The sequence below is a fragment of the Gobio gobio genome (genome assembly GCF_949357685.1).
Source record: "Gobio gobio genome assembly, chromosome: 4".
In the NCBI taxonomy this organism is placed as follows: domain Eukaryota; kingdom Metazoa; phylum Chordata; class Actinopteri; order Cypriniformes; family Gobionidae; genus Gobio; species Gobio gobio.
In genome coordinates this window covers 51,100,030-51,121,229 of record NC_137100.1, presented here as the reverse complement: position 1 = coordinate 51,121,229, position 21,200 = coordinate 51,100,030, and the positions used below count along the sequence as shown (strand labels likewise).

The following is a 21,200-nucleotide window of genomic DNA, read 5'->3' as shown; positions in this document are numbered from 1 at the left end:
AAAAGCTGAAAAACGTTTAAACCTGAATCATTTTCTGCCCTCTCAAGAAAGTAAATGGCAAAAAAATGGCACTGGCTTCTCCTCCAGAACAGCAGTTGGATAAATCAAGATTTTTTTTCTTTCTCCAAGCTTAAATGTCAATGGCTGTTTGGTAGAAAAGATTCTACCACAGACAGAAAAACAATATTTTAAACCATTTCAGAGCAAATAAATAAATATCAAGATCTATAATAAATATCAACAAAAAGCTAAAAAATATCTAAAATTTTAGGCCAGTACTCATAACACAACCAGTAAAAAGTCTGGACAAAATTCATATCAGGATAAAGGGCCGTTCACACCAAAAATGATAACTATATATAAAAAAAAATGATAACAATAACTTATATTAGCATCCACACCAGTGGAATTTTCTGTTTATTATAAGCGTGCGTTGCAGTTAGGGCTGGAATGACACATTGACATAAGTGATTAAGCCGATTACGCAGTTTATGTTCATCCTTAATCCCCTGGCACATTTCACACATAGCAAAAATGCTAATGCTAGTATGGCAGCGCCGCTTAATACGAGCCTGCACATTTTCAGGACTCACAACCCCATTCAGCGACAGTATCAAAAAATGGTGATGTCCATAACATCAGGAAGTTTTATCCCAATTGACAGTGTGTTATTAAATAAACGAGTCCAATCGAGGCACGAGTTTATTCATCAGATATTTTGAACAAACAAAAAGGACTTTAAAGGCCCAATGAAGTGCCTTGAAATGCACAGCGTTATTCACTGTGTTGACGTAATTTCCACTGAAACAGGAAGACAGGGCGGGACATATTGATCAGCCCCTCCCCTTTTTAAAATAGCCAATAGCAGTTTGTTTATCACAGCTTGGCCAGAGCCGTTGAGCGATGTGGTTGTGAGTTCTGAAAATGTGCATGTGTCAGTTCAGTTATAGAATGGGGTTGTCACGTTTGTAAAAAAAAAAAAGTAATAATTTATATTCTAGCTATCAGTTCTGGAGGAGATGCAATGAACAAAGAATCGCAAAAGTAAGGAGCAAGAAAAAGATTCAAAATTAAAAGTTCTTGATCAAACTACAGGCGTGTAGGCCCAAGATTAACTGTGATAAATTGTACACATACAGTTGTGTAGTGTACTAGGCTCACTATGGCACCGATATGGAACAAAAAGATATGTTTTCATGTGTTTTCCCTTATATAGATCCAGTATTTCTAATTCATGTCAATGGAAATTCAACCTAATTCTACATCCTTTAGATACAAGTATATATGAAATGCTGGTTAAAAAAACTTTTAGAAAAAAAAACATATTAAAAACATTTTGATATAGTGTGTACAGTTGTCAAGAAGCTTTGACCATGCACAAGTGCACAAGATCCATTCAGCCCATCACACCCCCAAGTTAGTGAACATGCATTAGTCCAAACTCCCATGCAGCATTCAGCACAACAGCAGGCAGACTGTTCCACCCCCGAAAAGGGGTGAACCTCAACTTCACAGACCATATTCCATATTAAAAGACAGAGTAAAGGAAGGAAGGAGGAATACAGAGAATGGAAGTGAAGATGGCGTATGGGTGTCAGATAAAAATGGCAAAGAAAAGTGATGAGGAGGAGGAGGATAAGAATAAACCAGAAAAAAAGTCAAAGGCAGTGATTTATGGCACATATGAAAGGAAGAAATGATGGAGAGAATAGGACTCAAAAAAGAAGAGTGGGAGAGAAAAATGCATTCATCATGCAGGGATCTTAGTGTAGATCATCTGTGAAATAAATAAAAGATGAATGAAATGATGATGACAGACAGCTGAGAGGACCAATAAGTGGCTACATATGATATCAGACATGAACTGCCAGAAAAAACGAGGTGAATAATGACACGAAAGTGTGGAGGACAAGAAAGAAAAAGAAGAAACAGCTGGAAAGACAGGTAGAGGGTGAGTCATCGTGCATGCTTTAGCCCCATGCAGAGACAATCATGGACTAGTGAGTGATGATGTTTCTTTCATTAAAAAAAGAAATGGAAAAAGGAAAATGTAACTAGAAAGGGTAAGGACAAAGGAAAGAAAAGGAAAGGGAAATTTTTAAGGAAATGAAAGGATTGAAGGAAAACAAAGTGAAAGTGGAAGGAAAAGGAAAATGGAACTGGAAAGGGGAAGGGGAAGGAAAAGGGGAAGAAAAATGGAAAGAAATGAAAAGGAAATTATATGGGAAAATATAAAGGAAAAGGTAAAAGAAAAGTAACAGGTCATGAAAAGGAAAAGAAAAAGTATATGCTAAAGGAGAAGGAAAATGTGAGGAGAAAACTGTGGTGTGCATTGTGTATAGAGAATAAGGGAATAGGAGGAATATGTAGAGAAGTGCTCAGACAGAAAGTGGTAGAGGAATTGGGCCCTGTAGGGCGGCGCTACCTTGTTCCACCAGCCCTGCTGTGGTGCCTGCAGCCGCGGCTACTGCAGCCGCAGCCGCAGTGACCGAGGCGGGAGCCGTGGTCTGCCTGCTACCCACTAACACACACACACGCACACGCACGCACACACAGGAGTGTGTACGTCCATACACACATACCCACCCACACACAATCACAAACAAAATGAGAGGGAGGAACAAAGAGAGAGAGAGAGGGAAGAGGAAAGGGGGCAGAGTGAAAGAGAACCATTTATTAGTCTATGGGAGAAGAAACTGTCAGTTATAAGAACATGTCAAAGCATTTTTTTTCTTTGCGAGACAGGTAGCTCGTAACAAAATGATCCCCACTCAAACAAGAGCCATATTGTCATTTCAACCAACGTACAACAACTCAGAGGGAATCATCCCTCCTAACAAAATCACACACATTTATCAACGTCCTCTGTTGGACCATCATCTGAAGCAGTTAAAAGCAGAGCCCTGTAATCACAGATGAGGATGAGAAGGCAGAAAGTGCAACTATAACTACTTGAATTTCCATTAACTCTTTCCCCGTCAAACACAGAATTTTCTGTTGTTTGTTAGGAAACGCTTCCCTGCCAAACACAGAATTTTAGGGGGAGCTATCACGCATCTTTTGAATGAGTGCAGAATCTCCTGATCAAAACACAGGTGAAGAAGACGCAAAAAAAACAAGCGATCGTATGTAAGCAGATGCATATGTAAAATAACATTATCAACAACATTAAACATCATATAAATCAAAACTGCCTAATGTTACTGATTGAAATGTTGACCCAGAACGAGATATAGGACTGTGCAAGCATTAGGGGTGTTGATGGACTCGATCTACACCATCTGTGATTGATCATCGCTCTGAATCTGATCTGGATGTAGTCTTTGACAAAAACGTGATTTTCTCAGCTTTTTGTTCAAAATGTTGCTTTTTTTATGACACTTACCAATGTTCAAGTGTTGATAAAAAAGGAATGCATGAAGCTAGAATAAAACGTTTTTCTTTTCTTTTGTTTAAAGCAGAGGGTCTATTCTTTCTTTTGGCATGTTCAGATATTCATATAACAAAATATTCTATGGGCCATTACATTTTTATGAAAATGATCAAAAACCCTGGCAGTGGCTGGCAACTTTTTTTTTTTTATAAACGCTGGCGGGGAAAGAGTTAAGGAGATCAAATAAAAGAGAATTGACACTGAGAGACTATTTTGTATTACGCATGATATCTGTGAGGTCAGAGCTACATGAAAACCGCAAGCTGCAAGATGAAGAGGAAAGGATCATAAGTACAGCAGGTGGTGGGCTGAGAGTCAATGTATACAGACAGAGAGTGGGCCCAAAATGCATTTGGACACTTAAACCACACTTAAAATGTATGAATGTCCTTACACTAGATATTGAACTAAGTGGCACTTATTAATAATAAGTGGTAATTATAAAATGATACCAGATAAACTAGCAGTGCCGCCGCTCCCACCACACGCTGCGCGTAGGGCACCAAGTGCTGAGGGGGGCACCCCAAAAAATTGCTCGCAGCAGTCTAATATAGCCTACTGTACCTGCCGCCATCTGTGCTCTTAATATTAATCAAACAACAAAAGACAAATAGAAAACCAGTCACTGCTATTGACTGAAGGACATTTCTAGCTCTAATAAGAATCAAAGCAAGTTTAATTCTTACAGTGAAGACTATGCTGTGTTTTATTTTATTATTCATTTGATTATTCCATTTCTGTAGTAGGCTATTAGCTGAATACTTAAAGGTGCAATGTGTAGTATTTATGAGGATCTATTGACAGAAATGCAATATAATATACATAACTATGTTTTCAGTGGTGTATAAAGACCTTACATAATGTACCGTTATGTTTTTACTACCTTAGAATGAGGTATACTACCCTTACAGGGAAATCGCCATTTTGCACCATCATGATTCTACAGTAGCCCCAAACGGACAAACTGCTCTACAGAGCACTAGCTACTCTCTGTGACGACATGTTTGTCCTGTGTCGGCCACCGTAGCTTCTCTTTGAGCTTCGAAAAGACTAAAGACTAGCATGAAAAACTTAAAAGTTTGTTTCATTTGTATCGTATTTGACCTACGGTAATTTGTAATATGCTTTTTTGTTTTATTGTATTACTAACTGTTAACATATTTTCAAAAAAAATGTTGAGGACTTTTTTGACTTACATTAGTTAGTCTAGTACTCCGCTGTGGTATCAAAATTGGTATAGAGAATTGTGAAATTTCGCTGGTATCTAAAATGTATTGTAATTATTATTTATTTAATTGCTATTGTTAAATTAATTACTCATATAAGGTTTTGCCCAGGCCCACTCATAATGGTATTAAATAATCATGATCACAATATTTCCCAAATAATTGTGATTATATTGGTTATAGTAATTTATCAAAAAAATTAAGTTAAAATACAGATTTTTGTGGCCGTAACTTCCAGAATTTTGTGGAAACTAGGATACCACGTTTATCGCAAAATCATGAAAATCTGGAAGGACCGTCTAGCATAATTTGTTCTCAATGGTTTGATTTCTAATAAAATGACATTCAGATATTTTAAGTGCAACCTAAGTGTCAGAATACTTTTTAGGAGCCTGTAAAGCATTGACAGTCTTGGCCACAAGTCACTTCTATTGAGTCCAAGAGACTTAGAACATTTCTTTGGCAGACAGCAGACAGCAAAGCACATCAAGACTGAGTGGGGATCTAAAAGACATACAGATGACTCCCTGGAGAGCCATGCGAACATACACAGAACAGACCAATCAGAAAACACACAGTTCCGTCAACTCAGCTGTCAATCAAAATCGTTCAAAGAGTTAATATCCAGCTTCGTCATACCCGAGTAACTTACCAGAGAAGTTCCGTGACACAAGCATGGTGGTGAGGATGGCCCCCTGTGAGGAGAGAGGATATATAACCTCTGTGTGTGTAAAAATAAAATTGTTTGTGTGTGACTATGCAACACACCTTGAGTTTCCTTCTGGCGTTGAACTTCTTCAGGCATTCCACAGTCTCTTGTCTGTGCATCATGGAAGCCACAGTAGAGCGTTGCTATGGAAACAAATAGGGAAAAGATTTTTACTGTATTCAAACCTGCATCTTGCAATATTTGTAAAAGTGTTTTGATATGTCTGCATGTGCATGTCGGAGAATACGTACGCAGACCCATGGGTGTTTGAGAGCTTCCTGTGCAGTGATTCTCTTGGCAGGGTTTATGGTCAGCATTTGATTGATGAGGTTTTTGGCTTCAGGAGTAACTGTGTCCCATTCTGGAGATGGAAACTACCAGAGAAATAAAAAAACGATTATTCTATTATTCAGATGTATTCATAAGCTATAGCTGCAAACCTTTCCTCTGTCCACAAGCACTGCACTGCATCAAATAAACCACCTGTTCGACTTCAACTTATTCATCTCTCTTACAGAAATAAATCACTTGTTAAAGTCCAATTTTCTGAATGTAACGCATTGGCAATAAGAAGACAGCATAAGAGTCAATTTAGACTCAGTCAAAATTCGTATCATCAACAAGTATGAACCAATGCTCCAAAACACATAAAATGATACTGGAAGTACTTATATTTCAAACATTATCAAAATTGTCCATTCATGCAGCATTTATCAAATAAATCAGTCATTTTATGAAATGGGCGACCATTGGAAAGATTATTTTAAAAATAAACTAAACCTAAAAATTTGAGTTAAACTAATACAAATTCTTAATATGATATTCTGACTGGTGGCAATAAAGTGTTTTTATAATGTGAAAATCAATGCACATTGTATAACATTTTCTTAAAGGTGCAGTAAGTGATTTCTGAGAATCACTGTTGAAAGTGGGTCAGATCGAGCACCAAAACACACTTGCAGCCAATTAGCAGAGAAGGGGGCGGGGGGTAATTGCATAATAGTATATTTTTGTGTTTCAAGTTGTAGACACAAATGATACTGTTTTCATAGAACGACTTAAATCTAAAACAAATATCAATCCAGACAAGTAGCTTTTAGTAGTACCAGCAGCAGAGAGGCACGTGGTGATAAAAATGATTGAACACCTTACATTGCTGTAACGTCTATCAAGAAAATATCTCTTATGAACCCTGCTACATTCATGAAGAAATTAATATGTTGCACAAGCTAGATGGAGTGGGAACGTCAAAATGTCACGAGAACATCAGACAGGACAATTGTTGGAGAAGCTAGAAACTGCATGAGGACTGTATATTCATGAAGTGCATCCTTCAGTACATACTTGAAAAACAATGTGGACAAATTTTGATCAGAAGAATGAGAGGTTGTGATATAGAAGGGAAAGAGAGGGGGAGCAAGGCACAAAACTGAAAAGATGTAAAACTTACATCATAAGCTCCAGCTTTGATCTGTTGGTAAAGTTTGTGCTGATCCTCATCCCAGAAAGGTGGATATCCAACCAGCAGAATGTACAGAATCACACCTTAATAGAGAACAATATAAAATATATATATTATTCTGTTCCAAGTGGTGCATAATCAACATTTTGTCAACATGTTGTTCCATACAGTATATGTCAGGTAATATAATTTATACTATACTTGAAAATATTATAAAATACAGGGGTGAAAATGAAACTGAAACACAGTTTTCAACACAATAATTGGCCAGGTCACTATGTGATGCTGGTGGAGGAAAGCATTTTTTTCCAGCTTGCTCCTCCAAAATACCCCAAAGTGGCTCAAAAATATTAAGATCTGGTGACTCTGCAGGCCATGGGAGATGTTCAACCTTCATGTTCATCAAACTATACTGTCACAAGTTTTGCTGTGTGTATTGGTGCTAAATATTTATTTACTCACAAGAGTTATTTCTCTGTGCTATACAATGAGAAAAAGTGAAAAATTTGAACATTATCATGCTGATACACAGCACCCCCTTCAGGGTACAATGTTTGAACTATTAGGTGCACATGGTCCTCTAGAATGGTTCGGTAGTCCTTGGCAGTGATGTGCCCATAAAGCACAGTAGGGAATGCCATGACATTGTAGCCCAAACCATCACTGATCTACCCTTGTGCTTCACTCTGGGCAGCAAAAGTCCGGGTGTTAAGCCTCTTTGGGGCTTCTCCACACCGTAACTCCCACGGATGTGGGAAAGACGGTGAAGGTGGACTCATCAGAGAGGAATACATGTTTCACACTGCCCACACTGTTGGTACCAATTCAACCAACATTTAGCATATAGCAGCAGATAGCCTGACCATGAATATTGACTGCGGTGCTCCCAAAAGACAGACACTAAATTTAATTTTGCGGTGAGTTGGTCGGACATCCCTTTCAGACAGCTTCCTCTTGCGCTAACAGTTACTTCTGTTGGATGTGATGCATCCTACATGGTGGTGTGCTGACATTACCCTGGATACCATAGCTCTCAATACAGCAACAAAGACGTGCTGTCCTGGTCACAGGTGAGCCGACGAGACGTGCACCAAAAATGTGTTCTCTTTTGAACTCCGATATGTCTACCATTATGTTTTGTTGACTGTAATATTTTATGTACAGCTGTGCTATTGCTCTGCTATTTCAACCTTCACGCTCTGCTCTTACTGATGGTAAGATTGACACACATGTATAAGAGTGAAACCTCCAACACTATATTGGCCAGTGTCTCAGTTTAATTGTCCAACCCCTTTAGATGAGGATGCCGAGTCTATGTGCTGTTGTTTGCAAGCAGGTTTAATTGGTGTTGTGCAGGTCAACTAGAAATCACCAACTCTGATTGAAAATGAATGACTTCCTGTCTTCCTCACTGAAAATCTTTGTATGTGTGAACATCCCCCTAAAACCAAACCAGCTTGACCAGGATGGGAGACCAGCTGAGAACAGAAAACCCTCTTGGGCTTTTGTTTTTTTTTCAGCAGGTAAGGTAGACAGTGCAGAAGACATCAAGGCAGCTCACTTAGTTTTGAAGCACAGCACAGAAAATCTCTGTCTCTTCCGAATTAGCATGCGCTTGTCATTGTTATTTACCACAGGCCCAGATGTCCACCGGTTTGCCATATGCCTCCTTCCTCAGCACCTCAGGGGACAGGTAACCTGGCGTCCCTGCAAATCCTGTAAAACATAGATAACTCTTTCAGTAAAATGTGACTATAGTAGTAAGTACAAACAAGTTAAAGTGTCAAAAAGTGTCACAAAAAAAAAGAGAGTCATGTGGCCATGTCTCAAAATCAAACTAATGATTTGCATTGCTATGGCAACGATTACATACCAAACCATGCCTGCTGGTCTCCCTGCACCTCAATGGCCAGTCCAAAGTCAGCCAGCTTCACAGCAGCGTTCTTGCACTTACTGGCCAAGAGCAGATTCTCTGGCTGAGGGGAGAATGAAGACAACATTTCTCCTGCCTTAACACACAACTTAACGGCCTCAAACACACAGAATCAAAACAAACCCACTGTGCATGCTGACACACACTACACAACAAGGATAGTCAGATATCCATCACATGTTCTTAACATATTTAACATTGTGTACAAACAACCCTCCAAATTGGATTCTTGGAAATATTAGTTGAATGTTGAGTTTGGTTGAAGAACTTAAATCTAATTTGAATCTAAATTAAGGATGCAGAAAATACAATGTTTGTCTTCACTGGTAATAAGAGTGTGCGTGCGTATGTGTGTTTTTCTCCCAACTGACCCAGATTATCTAGCCTCATTATTCTCTGTCACTGATGGATGCTAATAATGTGATATCCCCTCTAGTGCCTCCTGATGCTTCTGCTAGCACACGCACGACACTATCTTATAAATCATAATGCTACCAACTCTGGTCTGTAAGGGCAGGCTAATAAACCAAATACACAGTCACACACACCTTCAAAAGCACTGCACCCGATAGTCAAATCTCAAGCATCTTTGCCTGCATTGCAGTGTCTGGTGAATCTAACATTCACTTCCCTCACTCTCTTATCCAAACTGAAGACTGCAACTAAAATTATCAAAACTGTACCGTTTAAAAATGTGGGGTCAGTAAGATGATTTAAAATAATAATAATAATACATTTAGTGAAAAAGACATTTCTAATGTTACGAAAAATATTTATTTAAAATAACCACTGTTGGAGTAATGGAGTAGTGACAGCTGAGAATTTAGCAATGCCATCACAGGAATAAATTAAAGGTACAATATGTAATTTTCGCCTCTAGAGGTCGCTTATTCAAAAAAGTCATAGCTTGATGACGCCTTGATTTCGCGGAATCATGTGAGTTGTTGTCTTTACCTCTGCAGCCGGTGGAAAAGAATACGACGGGACTTGGGCAGAAATCATATTCATGGATGAGCTAATGTATTAAAGATTTATTAACGTTAATGTAGTATGAAGCAGGGCGGGGCTGAAAGACATATGTGGGGTAACGCAGTGCTGTTTTATTATATATGATACATTTGAGTGTGTTGAAAGTCATGTTATAATGCTACTCTGGGGCTACTATGAGACACTTGTTGCACACTGCAGTAAGCTAGATCGATACTAGGCATGGTAAAACATGGTACTACATCATGAAAATGAGTTTTAAACATTAAGACTAACTGTGTTGAGCTATAGAACAATTATTAGTTTTCTGTTGATGAATGTATCCAAACAGTTGCTCACCAGTCTAATAAAACACATAATATATTAAAGTGTCTTTGGTGTTTCCATGGTTTCTACAAAATATATTGAAATATATCATGGAAATCGAGGGTAACGTGGGTATGATGTCATTGATAGGAGATGCATGGACACGGTTCGTGCCCTGGTTATTTCTCTTGCTTATTTCTCTGGACTTAAACATTCTTGGAAACATTTGGGATAATGTAAGTACAAATATAACATTGTTCTAGTAGTTTTTGGATATTTTAATAAAAAAATCGTACATATTGTTCCTTTAATATTAAAATACAGAGATAGAAAAAAAAAAGAGTTATATAATATTACCGTTTTTACTATATTTTAGATCAGATATATGCAGCTTCAGTAGACAGACATTTTTCAATATTAAAAACTGTTAGCAAAACCCCCTTCTTCTAAGTAGACATACATAACTGACTGATTTGAGTCAATGAGCCAATAGCATATGCAGAATGATTTAACATAATGGTAAACAAAATCCTATGAAAATCACCTGCTGAAGTCTATATAGATTTAGATATTAGGTATGGTTGCAGACAGAGTCAATTTGCTTTCAAGTGCTCATAGACTGACTTTGACCATTCCCATACGGCGGGCGGCTTGCCTATAGTGGCCCATCTGCATATACATATCTATGGATGTAAATGCTATTGAGCAAATGTGGCTCCTAAATGTTTCATTTTGAGACAGTGGGTATCTACTTTTTTTTTTACATTGTTATCCCTGTTCCATAACGCTCATTATCACAATCACCTCACCACCATCCTTTCATTAAAATTCCCTTTTTTTTTTTCATCCTCAGCAGCACTCAAATAGCACAGCTATAGCACCCCTCCCATCCCCACCCCCCCACAAAAAAGAGGTTAAACATGCACACTGCTGAGGGCTGGAACACCAGGAGCTAATCCCAGCCTTAAAGCTCAGTAGTGGGAGGAATTTTGATGAACAGCACCCTCTGAGAACAAATCCAGCAAAGAAGATCTGCCAAAAATCGCTCTCCAACGCTCTTTCACGAACGTATAACCTCTGCAGAGAAATCCATGAATTGACATCCTAGCAAAAGTCTCATCAGCATGAGCACAGCTAAAAAAAAAGAAAAAAGTATATATATATATATATATATATATATACACACTCACACACACACACACACACAGCTGGGTGCACTGTGCACTGGGTGCTTGAGTTGGTTAAGTTTTCTTGTTTAGTTCAGACAAATCTAAAAAAGCATGGGTGTCAATGTGTCCTGTGCTATTGTGTCAGTGTGCAAGATCTCTGCTCTTTTCTGCAGTGGCATTCCTTTCATGTCCACTCAGATTCCCACTGTGGATGAGCACGTGGCCCGGGCTTTCATTCAAAAGGGCACTCCAGTGTGTGTAGACACTGATAGCGTGACACCAGAGTGCTGGTACTGTCAGTGTGAGTATGAAGCTGACCGTAGCAACACCATTTTTAGCTTTTAACTTGTTTCTTTTTTCTGGAAACTGCTACATTGAAAATTAAGCATGAATCTAAACCTACACAGATAAAATCTAGTGATGTACAGAAAATGCTGCCAATTTTCAGTTTCAAAAATGATGGTTTAGTAGCAATATGTAAAACTTGTTCAGCTGAAATATTGTGAGGTGGCTTGTTGCTGAAAAACTTAATTTATCATCTGAGCACACAACACCCTGAACAGCATACAGAGTTCAATTATCCAATTACTCAAATTTAAAGGTCCCATGGCATGGATTGTTTTTATTATTTTATGTTTCCTGAGGTGTACTTATATTGTTAGAATGGTTTTTACATCAAAAATTTTAATAATTTTGAAATAAAAAGCATTTTTTTCTATACTGATATTAGCCCTCTGGCTTGAATGCTCTGTTTCAAGGGGCGTGTCTGATGTGAAACTTCAGTGAAAACGCTCACTGTTGTGATTGGCTGACATCTTTGCATTTGAAATGAATGAGTTTTGAGATTATGTGGCGGAGGGGGCGTAGTTTAGCGAGGTCTGCAAGCGCTGCCATTGTTACCCCTTTTCCACCAAGGCAGTGCTAGAGCTAGATCGGAGCCAGAGCCTAGTTTCAAATCGGTTCTTTGTGTTTCCACACCCAAAGCCCCAGCTATGTACGATAACGAGTCCAGCGAGAGCATATGACTCCTTATGCTTTTGATTCACTCATGCGTTTTTTTTTTTAATATCATACGTGGATCGGTCAAGCCTGGTGTGTTTGTGTCTCCCGCTGCCCAGGGTTGCCAGGTTTTCACAACAAAACCCGCCCAATTGCTACTCAAAACAAGCCCAATCGCGTTTCAGGGGAGCTACCCCGGTAAAAATCACATTTGGGGGTAAAATATTTTGTTTTTTTGGCATGGTTGCCTACTAAAATTCGCATTGCTGGGGCTAAATATCACATAATTGGGGTCGCTTCAACCCGCGGACATGAAAAACAGCCCGCGGCAACAGTGATGAAGTAGCCAAATTCCTCGGGAAAACCGCGGACTTGGCAACATTGCCGCTGCCTCGCTAGTGTTGCTGAGAAAGATGGAGACGTATACAGTGACGCAAGACATGGCTCTGTTGTGGCTCTCAGCATGTGGAAAAGCAAACGGTTCTTAGAAGGCTCCTCAGTCGAACCAACTATGAACTGGGACTAGCTCTGGCTCTGAACTAGCTCTAGCACTGCCTTGGTGAAAAAGGGGTAAGAGAGAGAGACGGACTGGATAAAGATAGCTGAGAAAGTTATATTGTACCAAGTTGTTGAGACCGCGAGTTTATTTTGTTTGTATTTGAGAGTTCTGAATAAACACGAGTCCCAGTCACACCAACCCTGTCTTCTTCCTCCTTATTCTACGAACTTTGTAGACATGTGGAACCCCTCTCGATATACTTTTACTACGTTTTTTTACCATCACAGCCGCCGAGATGAATGAATCGTCATAGTGTTGATTATAGCATTATTTTTAGATCTTTTCCCAACACATGAAAGGCTTGAGCATTGATCGAAATTAATACAGTAAGAGCTTTGTGCAGCATAACAGCGCCATTCATTATAACGGCAGTTTGGGCAAGTGTGCAGATACACTCGCGACGTGTGATTGACAGATCCGAACATTATAAAGAGAGTGTTCTTTGATCGCTTATCTAGCGTCTAATCAAAATTGAAATAACAGATTTGTTTCATGCTACTAACAGAAACGATGTGAAGTTGATCGTTTAGTCACTGGCTTGATTCACTGATGCATTACGCTTAGGGCATCAAGAAGGCCAGCGGCGGAACTGTCAGTATTAATCGATTTAGAAAGAAAGTCTGAATGAACTTGAATGATTAGCTACACATCAGAAATCACTGATCACAGTTCAGGCATTAATGAACATTGTTACTCACTGTTTGTGGCGGTGCTGTCAAATCCATATGGTAAAAGTCTGTTTGTAAAGCCTCTGCTGACATTGCGACTGATAAACTAAATCCATTCTCTCCAAATTCTCTGGGTGGGCAAAGCAGAGGAAGGGGAACCGTTCCCCGTATGACGGCATACAGGGAAGATTCCAGATCGGCTCGTCTGAGCTTTAATTTTCTCAAAAGCAGAGCAGGATACCATATGTATATGGTCCTCTTCTTTGGGGACCATATTCAGGCTAGGCGAACTCATATTAATGTTAAAAAACCTCATAAAAAAATGAAAATTTCATGCCATGGGACCTTTAATAACCAAAGCTTTACTTTGGTTTTCGTTGAAATTAGAACTTTAATTTATTGATATACATCTGACAAAGCACAAAGTGCACCGTTTTGGTCTCTGTATAACACATTTTTTGTGCACTTTGAAGAAAACCTGCAGATAAATTAGCATTTATAAAATTACATTACAGATATACAATAGTCACAATCAAACCACTTACACATGCATACAAGACATACAAACAAGACAAACAAGCAAACCACTGTAAGAACAATTTATGAGATTATAAATAACAGAAAAACATGCAGCATGCATTCCGACGAGTTTCTAAGCATCGCCCTCTCCACCGACAAACCACAAAACGTTAATTTGTAACGTGTAAGGCTATTTTATGTCCGGTTCGCACTGTAATCCAACTGCAAAGCATGACAGTGGGACACCAGTGGAATTAAGAACAACATTTCATGAAGCACACTGCGTTTTAGAGAAGGTCAAGGGTGGGAAGGTGGTAGTCAAATGGCACTGCAGTAAACTCAAACCTGGACATGACGACCGGTCTGGGACTGGGACCCTGATGTCTAAACTGACTCTCTTAGGTTAGAGTTACATTGTCGTGGTTCATTAAATTTGGTCTATTTGTATTATTTTAACAGACGTTTTAATGGAAGCACTTTTTAAGTGCTTGATCGATAAATTACAATCAATGTCGTATTTTAAAGGAGTAGTTCACTTTAAAATGTACTCACCCTCAAGCCATCCTAGGTGTATATGACTTTCTTATTTCTGATGAACACAATCGTTTGAAGCTCACATCCATCAAAAATAAACGTACTCCACATGGCTCCGGGGGGTTAATAAAGGCCTTCTGAAGTGAATCGATAGGGGTTTTGTAAGAAAAAAATATCCATATTTAAAACTTTATAAAGTAAAATATCTAGTTTCCGCCAGACCGCCGTTCGTATTCAACTTACGGAAAAAGCATAACTGGCGCAACGTATAACTAGAACATAGCGTAAACTTTTTGAACCGTGAGAGCCATTACACTTTCTACACAAGTTGAATACAGAAGGCGGATATTTTCCTTACAAAACCCCATCGATTCACTTCAGAAGGCCTTTATTAACCCCCCGGAGCTGTGTGGAGTACGTTTATTATGGATGGATGTGCTTTTTTGAGCTTCAAACCCAATGAACCCGATTGTGTTCGTCTGAAAGAAGAAAGTCATATACAATGGCTTGAGGGTGAGTAAATCACGGGGTAATTTTCATTCTAAAGTGAACTACTCCTTTAAAGTACGACATTGATTGTCAGCCCAATTAGTGCAGTCTTACCTGAACATTCGTGAAAGTAAATTTATTACCAGCAACGGCCACACAAGGAAACACACAAACATGTAGCGCGCTATCACTGTGTGAAATCGGACTGACTTCCAAAGCATTTCAGAGTCTTTTTCCTCATTTTCACAAAGAGTCCAAAAGCTGCTATCAGCAATTTCGTCAGTCACCTTCAAATCGACACAGCGATAGGCACAGATTTCTACTGTACATACCAACTTTTATGAGCACATACACGTTCACACACTTGAAGGACAGCGATGACATCACAATTAGACACAGATGACATCAGCACTTACCTTCAGGTCTCGGTGCACCACGCCCATTTGATGGCAGTGAAGCACCGCCTCCAGGATCTGCTGGATGCAGTGACTGCATGCAAACAGCAGGGGGCGGAGGTTAGTCTGAGCAGCGCTACAGTCCCGTGCACAGGCCAGGGGCGAGGGGTATTTGGGGCAGGTAAAAATGTAAATGGAAGGGGGCAGGGCATCTCTCTAGACTCAAGCCTTGCCTCCATGTAGATACATATTAGCACAAAACAATTAAAATAGAAACTGCTGCAAAACTGCAGTTTGACTTTAGCACTAGTAGACAACAAAACATCCCATCAAAGATGAAAACGTATATATATAAATGATACAATTGTGATATATCTTAAATTAGTTACAATTAAGACATGGAGGCAATGCTCTGTGCCTATTGAGAGTTCAAGAATGTTTCTTTTGTCAACATATGTAGGTCCTGTTCTATTAAATCACTGCAAAATACAGTTCACGAAAGAAGTTTCATATTGCTTTTCCACCAGCCTACTATTATGTACCTTAAACAGCTTTACATTAAAGGGAAAAAAAATATTCTCATGAACTGATCTAATAATGGATCTGAGATCAGCTTATTCTAAAAAGCCAAAAATACAACAAAACGTCCGGTTACGTATGTAACCCTCGTTCCCTGAGGAGGGAACGGAGACGTACGTTAGTGACTAACGAATGGGGGTTTCGCTTAGAAGCCAATCATCTTCATCGTATTCAACAGCGCCCAATGGCAGTGCCAATGCCATGGGCATGCGGAATTTGCATGCGTAACTCCGCCCCACCTCGTGGGTATATAAGGAAGTACGCTGCGAACATCGCATTATGTTACTGCTGCAGGAGCCAAGACTGAACTCCTCGCGTTCCAGGCAGCACAGCTGACGTGGCTAAGGAAACGTACGTCTCCGTTCCCTCCTCAGGGAACGAGGGTTACATACGTAACCGGACGTTCCCTTTCGTTCAGTCACTACGACGTACGTTAGTGACTAACGAATGGGGGAACCTGTAAAACAGCGCCACTCAGCTGTCATCCAGTGCCCTGCGTAAGTGTGAGATCCCGCCACTTAAGGCCCTAGGACTCCCACTTATCACAGGATTACCAAGGTACACTGGGAAGCATATCCCAGTGAGGGAATGCCAAGGTGCCTACCGTAGGGAGGACTTAGAGAATACACATATGACCCGCTGAGGGTTGCATATGGAAGATCTCTAGGGTACCAGCCGAAGGTGGATTTTTAACCCTAGGGGTGGCAGGGACTTGCCAAGGGAAAGACACCTGCTCACTGAGGAGGCTTACGGTGGGAATACTCGTGTGGGGGTCGCCAGAGGGGAACCATGCACACGGAGCACCTGGCCGGACATGAGGGTCTGGGCTCGAAAGGGCAGACTGAACTGATGTCGGCGTCGACAGTGCTGGAGGAGCTCAGGGCTCTCGGGGAGCTCACCTGAGGAAAATATCGCACGTATCCAGTCATGGGAGTGGAATGGCGAGCAAGCGAAGACACCTGAGCGTGGTCCATTACCGGCCCCTCGGGGGGGCGAGTACAAAGTCGGACACTGGCTCCACTCGGAGATTGTAGAATCTGGCGAATGTGTTGGGTGTCGCCCAGCCTGCAGCTCTGCAGATGTCTGTTAGCGAGGCGCCATGCGCTAGAGCCCAAGAGGAGGCCACACTCCGGGTGGAGTGTGCCCTCACACCAAGGGGACATGGTCGACCTTGCTGCTGGTAAGCCAAAACAATGGTGTCCACCACCCAGTGAGACAACCTCTGCTTTGAGAGAGCACTTCCCTTCCGCTCTCCACCATAACAGACAAAGAGCTGGTCTGAGGTCCTGAAACACTGCGTCATGTCTACGTAGGCGCGGAGAGCGCGTACTGGACAGAGCAATGCCAAGGCTGGGTCTGCCTCCTCCAAAGGCAGCGCTTGCAGGTTCACCACCTGATCTCGGAACGGAGTGGTAGGAACCTTGGGCACATATCCGGGCCGGGGTCTCAGGATCACGTGAGAGTTAGCCGGCCCGAACTCAAGGCACGCTTCGTCAACCGAAAATGCTTGCAGGTCCCCGACCCTCTTAAGCGAGGCCAATGCGGTCAGCAGAGCCGTCTTCATAGACAAGAACTTAATCTCGGCCGACCGCAAAGGCTCAAAGGGAGGCCTCTGCAGAGCACTTAAGACTACTGAGAGGTCCCAAGAGGGAACGAGAGGAGAGCGAGGAGGATTCAGTCTCCTCGCTCCCCTCAGGAACCTGATGACCAGGTCGTGCTGACTTACCTTTTTGTCTCCCAGGAGATCGTGGTAGGCAGATATTGCGGCCACGTACACTTTCAGGGTGGAGGGAGACAGCCTTCGCTCCACCCCCTCCTGGAGAAACGATAGCACGGACCCGATCGGGCATTTCCAGGGGTCTTCTTGGCGGGAAGAGCACCATGTGACGAAGAGGTTCCACTTCAACGCGTAGAGACGTCGTGTAGACTCAGCTCTAGCGGAAGTGATGGTAGCGACCACCGCAGGTGGAAGGCTACTCAAACCTGCCGTGTCCCGTCCAGAAGCCACACGTGGAGCTTCCAGAACGCCGGACGCGGGTGCCAAAAGGTGCCCCGTCTCTGAGTCAGAAGGTCTGGTCTCAGAGGGATAGGCCAGGGAGGGGCTGTCGCAAGGAGTAAGAGTTCTGGGAACCAGGTCTGGCCGTGCCAAAGCGGGGCGACCAAGACGACCTGCTCCTTGTCCTCCCTGATCTTGCACAGTACCCGTGCAAGAAGGCTCACTGGGGGAAACGCATACTTGCGTAGCCCGGACGGCCAGCTGTGCGCCAGTGCATCCGTGCCGAGGGTGCCCTCGGTCAGGGAATAATACAGGGAGCAATGGGAAGAGTCCTGGGAGGCAAACAGATCTACCTGTGCGTCGCCGAACCGTTCCCATATCAGCTGGATCGTCTGGGGGTGGAGTCTCCACTCTCCGGGGAGAGGCTGAAACCGTGACAGCTCGTCGGCTGCACAGTTCAGGTCTCCAGGGATGTGGACAGCACGAAGGGACCTCAGGCGCTTCTGACTCCACAAAACGAGATGGCGGGCGAGTTGAGACATACGGTGGGAGCGTAGACCGCCCTGGTGGTTGATGTACGCTACTACGGCCGTGTTGTCTGTCCTGACTAGCACATGTTGACCCTTCAGCAACGCTCGGAAGCGGTGCAGGGCGAACCGTACAGCCAGTAACTCGAGGCAATTGACATGCAGAAGGCGCTGGGGTCCTGTCCAGGAGCCCGCGGCTGCTTGTCCATTGCACATGGCACCCCAGCCCGTGGATGATGCATCTGTTGTCACAACAACATGCCTGGAAGCTCGTTCTAAGGACACTCCGGTCCGTAGAAACTTGAGGTTCGACCACGGGGTGAGTGTCTGTAAGCAGGCCCGAGTCACTAGTACCCGGAGCGTGCCAGACCGCCATGCCCATCTCGGGACTCGATCGCGTAGCCAGTGCTGAAGCGGTCTCATATGAAGCAATCCGAGCGGCGTTACCGCGGCTGCAGATGCCATATGCCCCAGGAGCCTCTGAAAATGTTTCAGTGGAACCGCACTCTGGCCCTCGACTTGTCGAAGGGCAGTCAGCAGAGACTGCGCGCGCTCGCTCGAAAGCTGCGCGCACATGGCGACCGAGTCGATATCCATACCGAGAAAAGAGATCCTCTGCGCGGGGCAAAGTTTGCTCTTCTCCCAGTTGACCCGAAGGCCCAGACGGGCTAGGTGATGGAGCACCAGATCTCTGTGTCCGCAAACCTGCTCTCGAGAGGGACCCAGTATGAGCCAGTCGTCGAGGTAGTTCAGGATGCGGACCCCGTGCTGCCGAAGGGGCGCAAGGGCTGCCTCGGCAATCTTCGTAAAGACGCGAGGGGACAGAGATAGCCCGAATGGTAGAACTGCGTACTGATATGCCCGCCCCTCGAAAGCAAACCGTAGGAACGGTCTGTGTCGAGGCAAAATGGAGACATGGAAGTAGGCGTCCTTCAGGTCGATCGCTGCAAACCAATCGTGTGGACGAACGCATTCGAAAAGGCGTTTCGCTGTCAACATCCTGAACGGAAACCGGTGAAGGTAACGGTTCAGGATGCGCAGGTCCAGGATTGGCCGTAGCCCACCGGTCTTTTTGGGTACAATGAAGTACGGGCTGTAAAACCCGCAATTCATCTCGGCTGGAGGGACAGGTTCGATCGCACCCTTCGCCAGTAGGGTGGCAATCTCCGCTCGCATGACGGGGGCGTTGGCCCCGATCATGGTGGAACGGACTCCCTGGAAGCAGGGAGGAACCCGTGCGAACTGAATCGCATAGCCGCGCCTGACGGTCCGCTCGACCCAGCGGGACAGCCCTGGAAGCTGAAGCCAGACATCCAGAAACTGCACCAGCGGGGTCATACGGTGTACAGACGTACCCGGTGTGGGCTTGCAGCGATGCAGCGTCACCGGCCCGGACATGGGAGGCTGTGGGGCGTCCCGGTGCGGGGGCACGGTTGACAGCTGCGTCCTGACAGAGGAGACCAGGGAAGGACCAGCGTTCCACTGGGGTCTGCTCTGCCAGGAGGCTGGCGACAGAGTGGGATGCGAGTGGCGGGACCCGTGGGTGGCGCGCACCGTCATCACCGGACTCTGTGGGCTCAGGGATGGGAGTGTTAATTCTTTCTTTGACCAACATAGGGTGCTGCTGACCCGGGGGCCAGCAGCTGAACAAAGGATTCTCCCCCGGCCCTCCACCGGGGGAAGGAGTGGTCCTGCTACCATCTCCTCGAAAGAATTTCCCATCCCTGAGCCGTCCGTCTCAGGAGCGCCGCTTGGCCTGGCGTTTAGCGGGGCGCGGGGCGGCCTGAGGGGACTTGGACGCCTTCCTACGGCTTCCTCCGCGACCCGGCCCGGGTGAAGGCTGCTGCTTGGACCGGGTGGGAGGGGCGGGAGCCTTAGGAGGGCGTCCTCGGCGTGGAGCAGACTGAGTTGACTGCGCCGGCGGCGGGGTGGAGGCAGCAGCTGGCCGCCGGGGCAGTACGTGCTTAATAGCCTCAGTCTGCTTCTGGGCGATTGAGAACTGTTGGGCGAAGTCCTCAACCGCCCCGCCGAAGAGGCCGGCCTGGGATATGGGGGCATCGAGGAACCGGGTTCGCTCGGTGTCCCGCATATCGGCCAGGTTCAGCCACAGGTGACGCTCCTGGACCACATTTGTGGACATCACTTGACCCAGGGAGCGTGCGGTCACCTTCGTCGCCCGGAGAGCGAGGTCGGTGGCGGCACGCAGCTCATTTAAGAGCCCCGGATCAACTCCACCCTCGTGCATGTCCTTGAGGATCCTGGCCTGGTAGACCTGGAGGATCGCCATGGCATGCAGCGAAGCGGCAGCCTGCCCCGCGGCTCTGTGCGATTTCGACACCAAGGTTGATGTGAATCGACAGGCTTTGGAGGGGTGCTTAGGATCACCACGCCAGGTTGAAGCGCTCTGAGGACACAGTTGCATCGCAACAGAACGTTCAACTGGAGGGACCCCAGTGTACCCTTTAGCTGCCGCCCCATCGAGGACGGAGAAGGCGGAGGAAGTCACCGAACGGTCACGGGAAGACAACGGGGACTTCCAGGACCGCGTGAGTTCCTCATGCAGCTCGGGAAAGAAAGGTATTGAGGGCAAGGACTGACGGGTGTCAGCGCGAGCCCCCAAAAACCAATCGTCGAGCCTTGAGCGTTCGGGACAGGGTGGAGGGTTCCACTCGATCCCTAAACTCGCGGCTGCCCGAGACAACATGGCTGT

General features: G+C 44.0%; 1 protein-coding gene across 45 annotated transcripts in view; it reads right to left on the bottom strand.

Annotated features, from left to right (window-relative positions):
- Nucleotides 1–21,200, bottom strand: part of camk2b1 (calcium/calmodulin-dependent protein kinase (CaM kinase) II beta 1) — an 86,608-nt gene that overhangs the window by 37,639 nt on the left and 27,769 nt on the right. For 19 of the 45 annotated variants that reach the window (XM_079814578.1, XM_079814594.1, XM_079814621.1 and 16 more), the window contains 8 exons: nt 15,410–15,482; nt 8,704–8,806; nt 8,463–8,546; nt 6,819–6,913; nt 5,620–5,742; nt 5,428–5,511; nt 5,312–5,354; nt 2,426–2,521 (listed from right to left, as the gene is read on the bottom strand). In XM_079814578.1, the coding sequence (XP_079670704.1) occupies nt 2,426–2,521; nt 5,312–5,354; nt 5,428–5,511; nt 5,620–5,742; nt 6,819–6,913; nt 8,463–8,546; nt 8,704–8,806; nt 15,410–15,482 (701 nt within the window). The remainder of the gene's footprint in view (nt 1–2,425; nt 2,522–5,311; nt 5,355–5,427; nt 5,512–5,619; nt 5,743–6,818; nt 6,914–8,462; nt 8,547–8,703; nt 8,807–15,409; nt 15,483–21,200) is intronic. The other 26 variants (XM_079814622.1, XM_079814617.1, XM_079814606.1 and 23 more) reach the window with 3 other exon arrangements.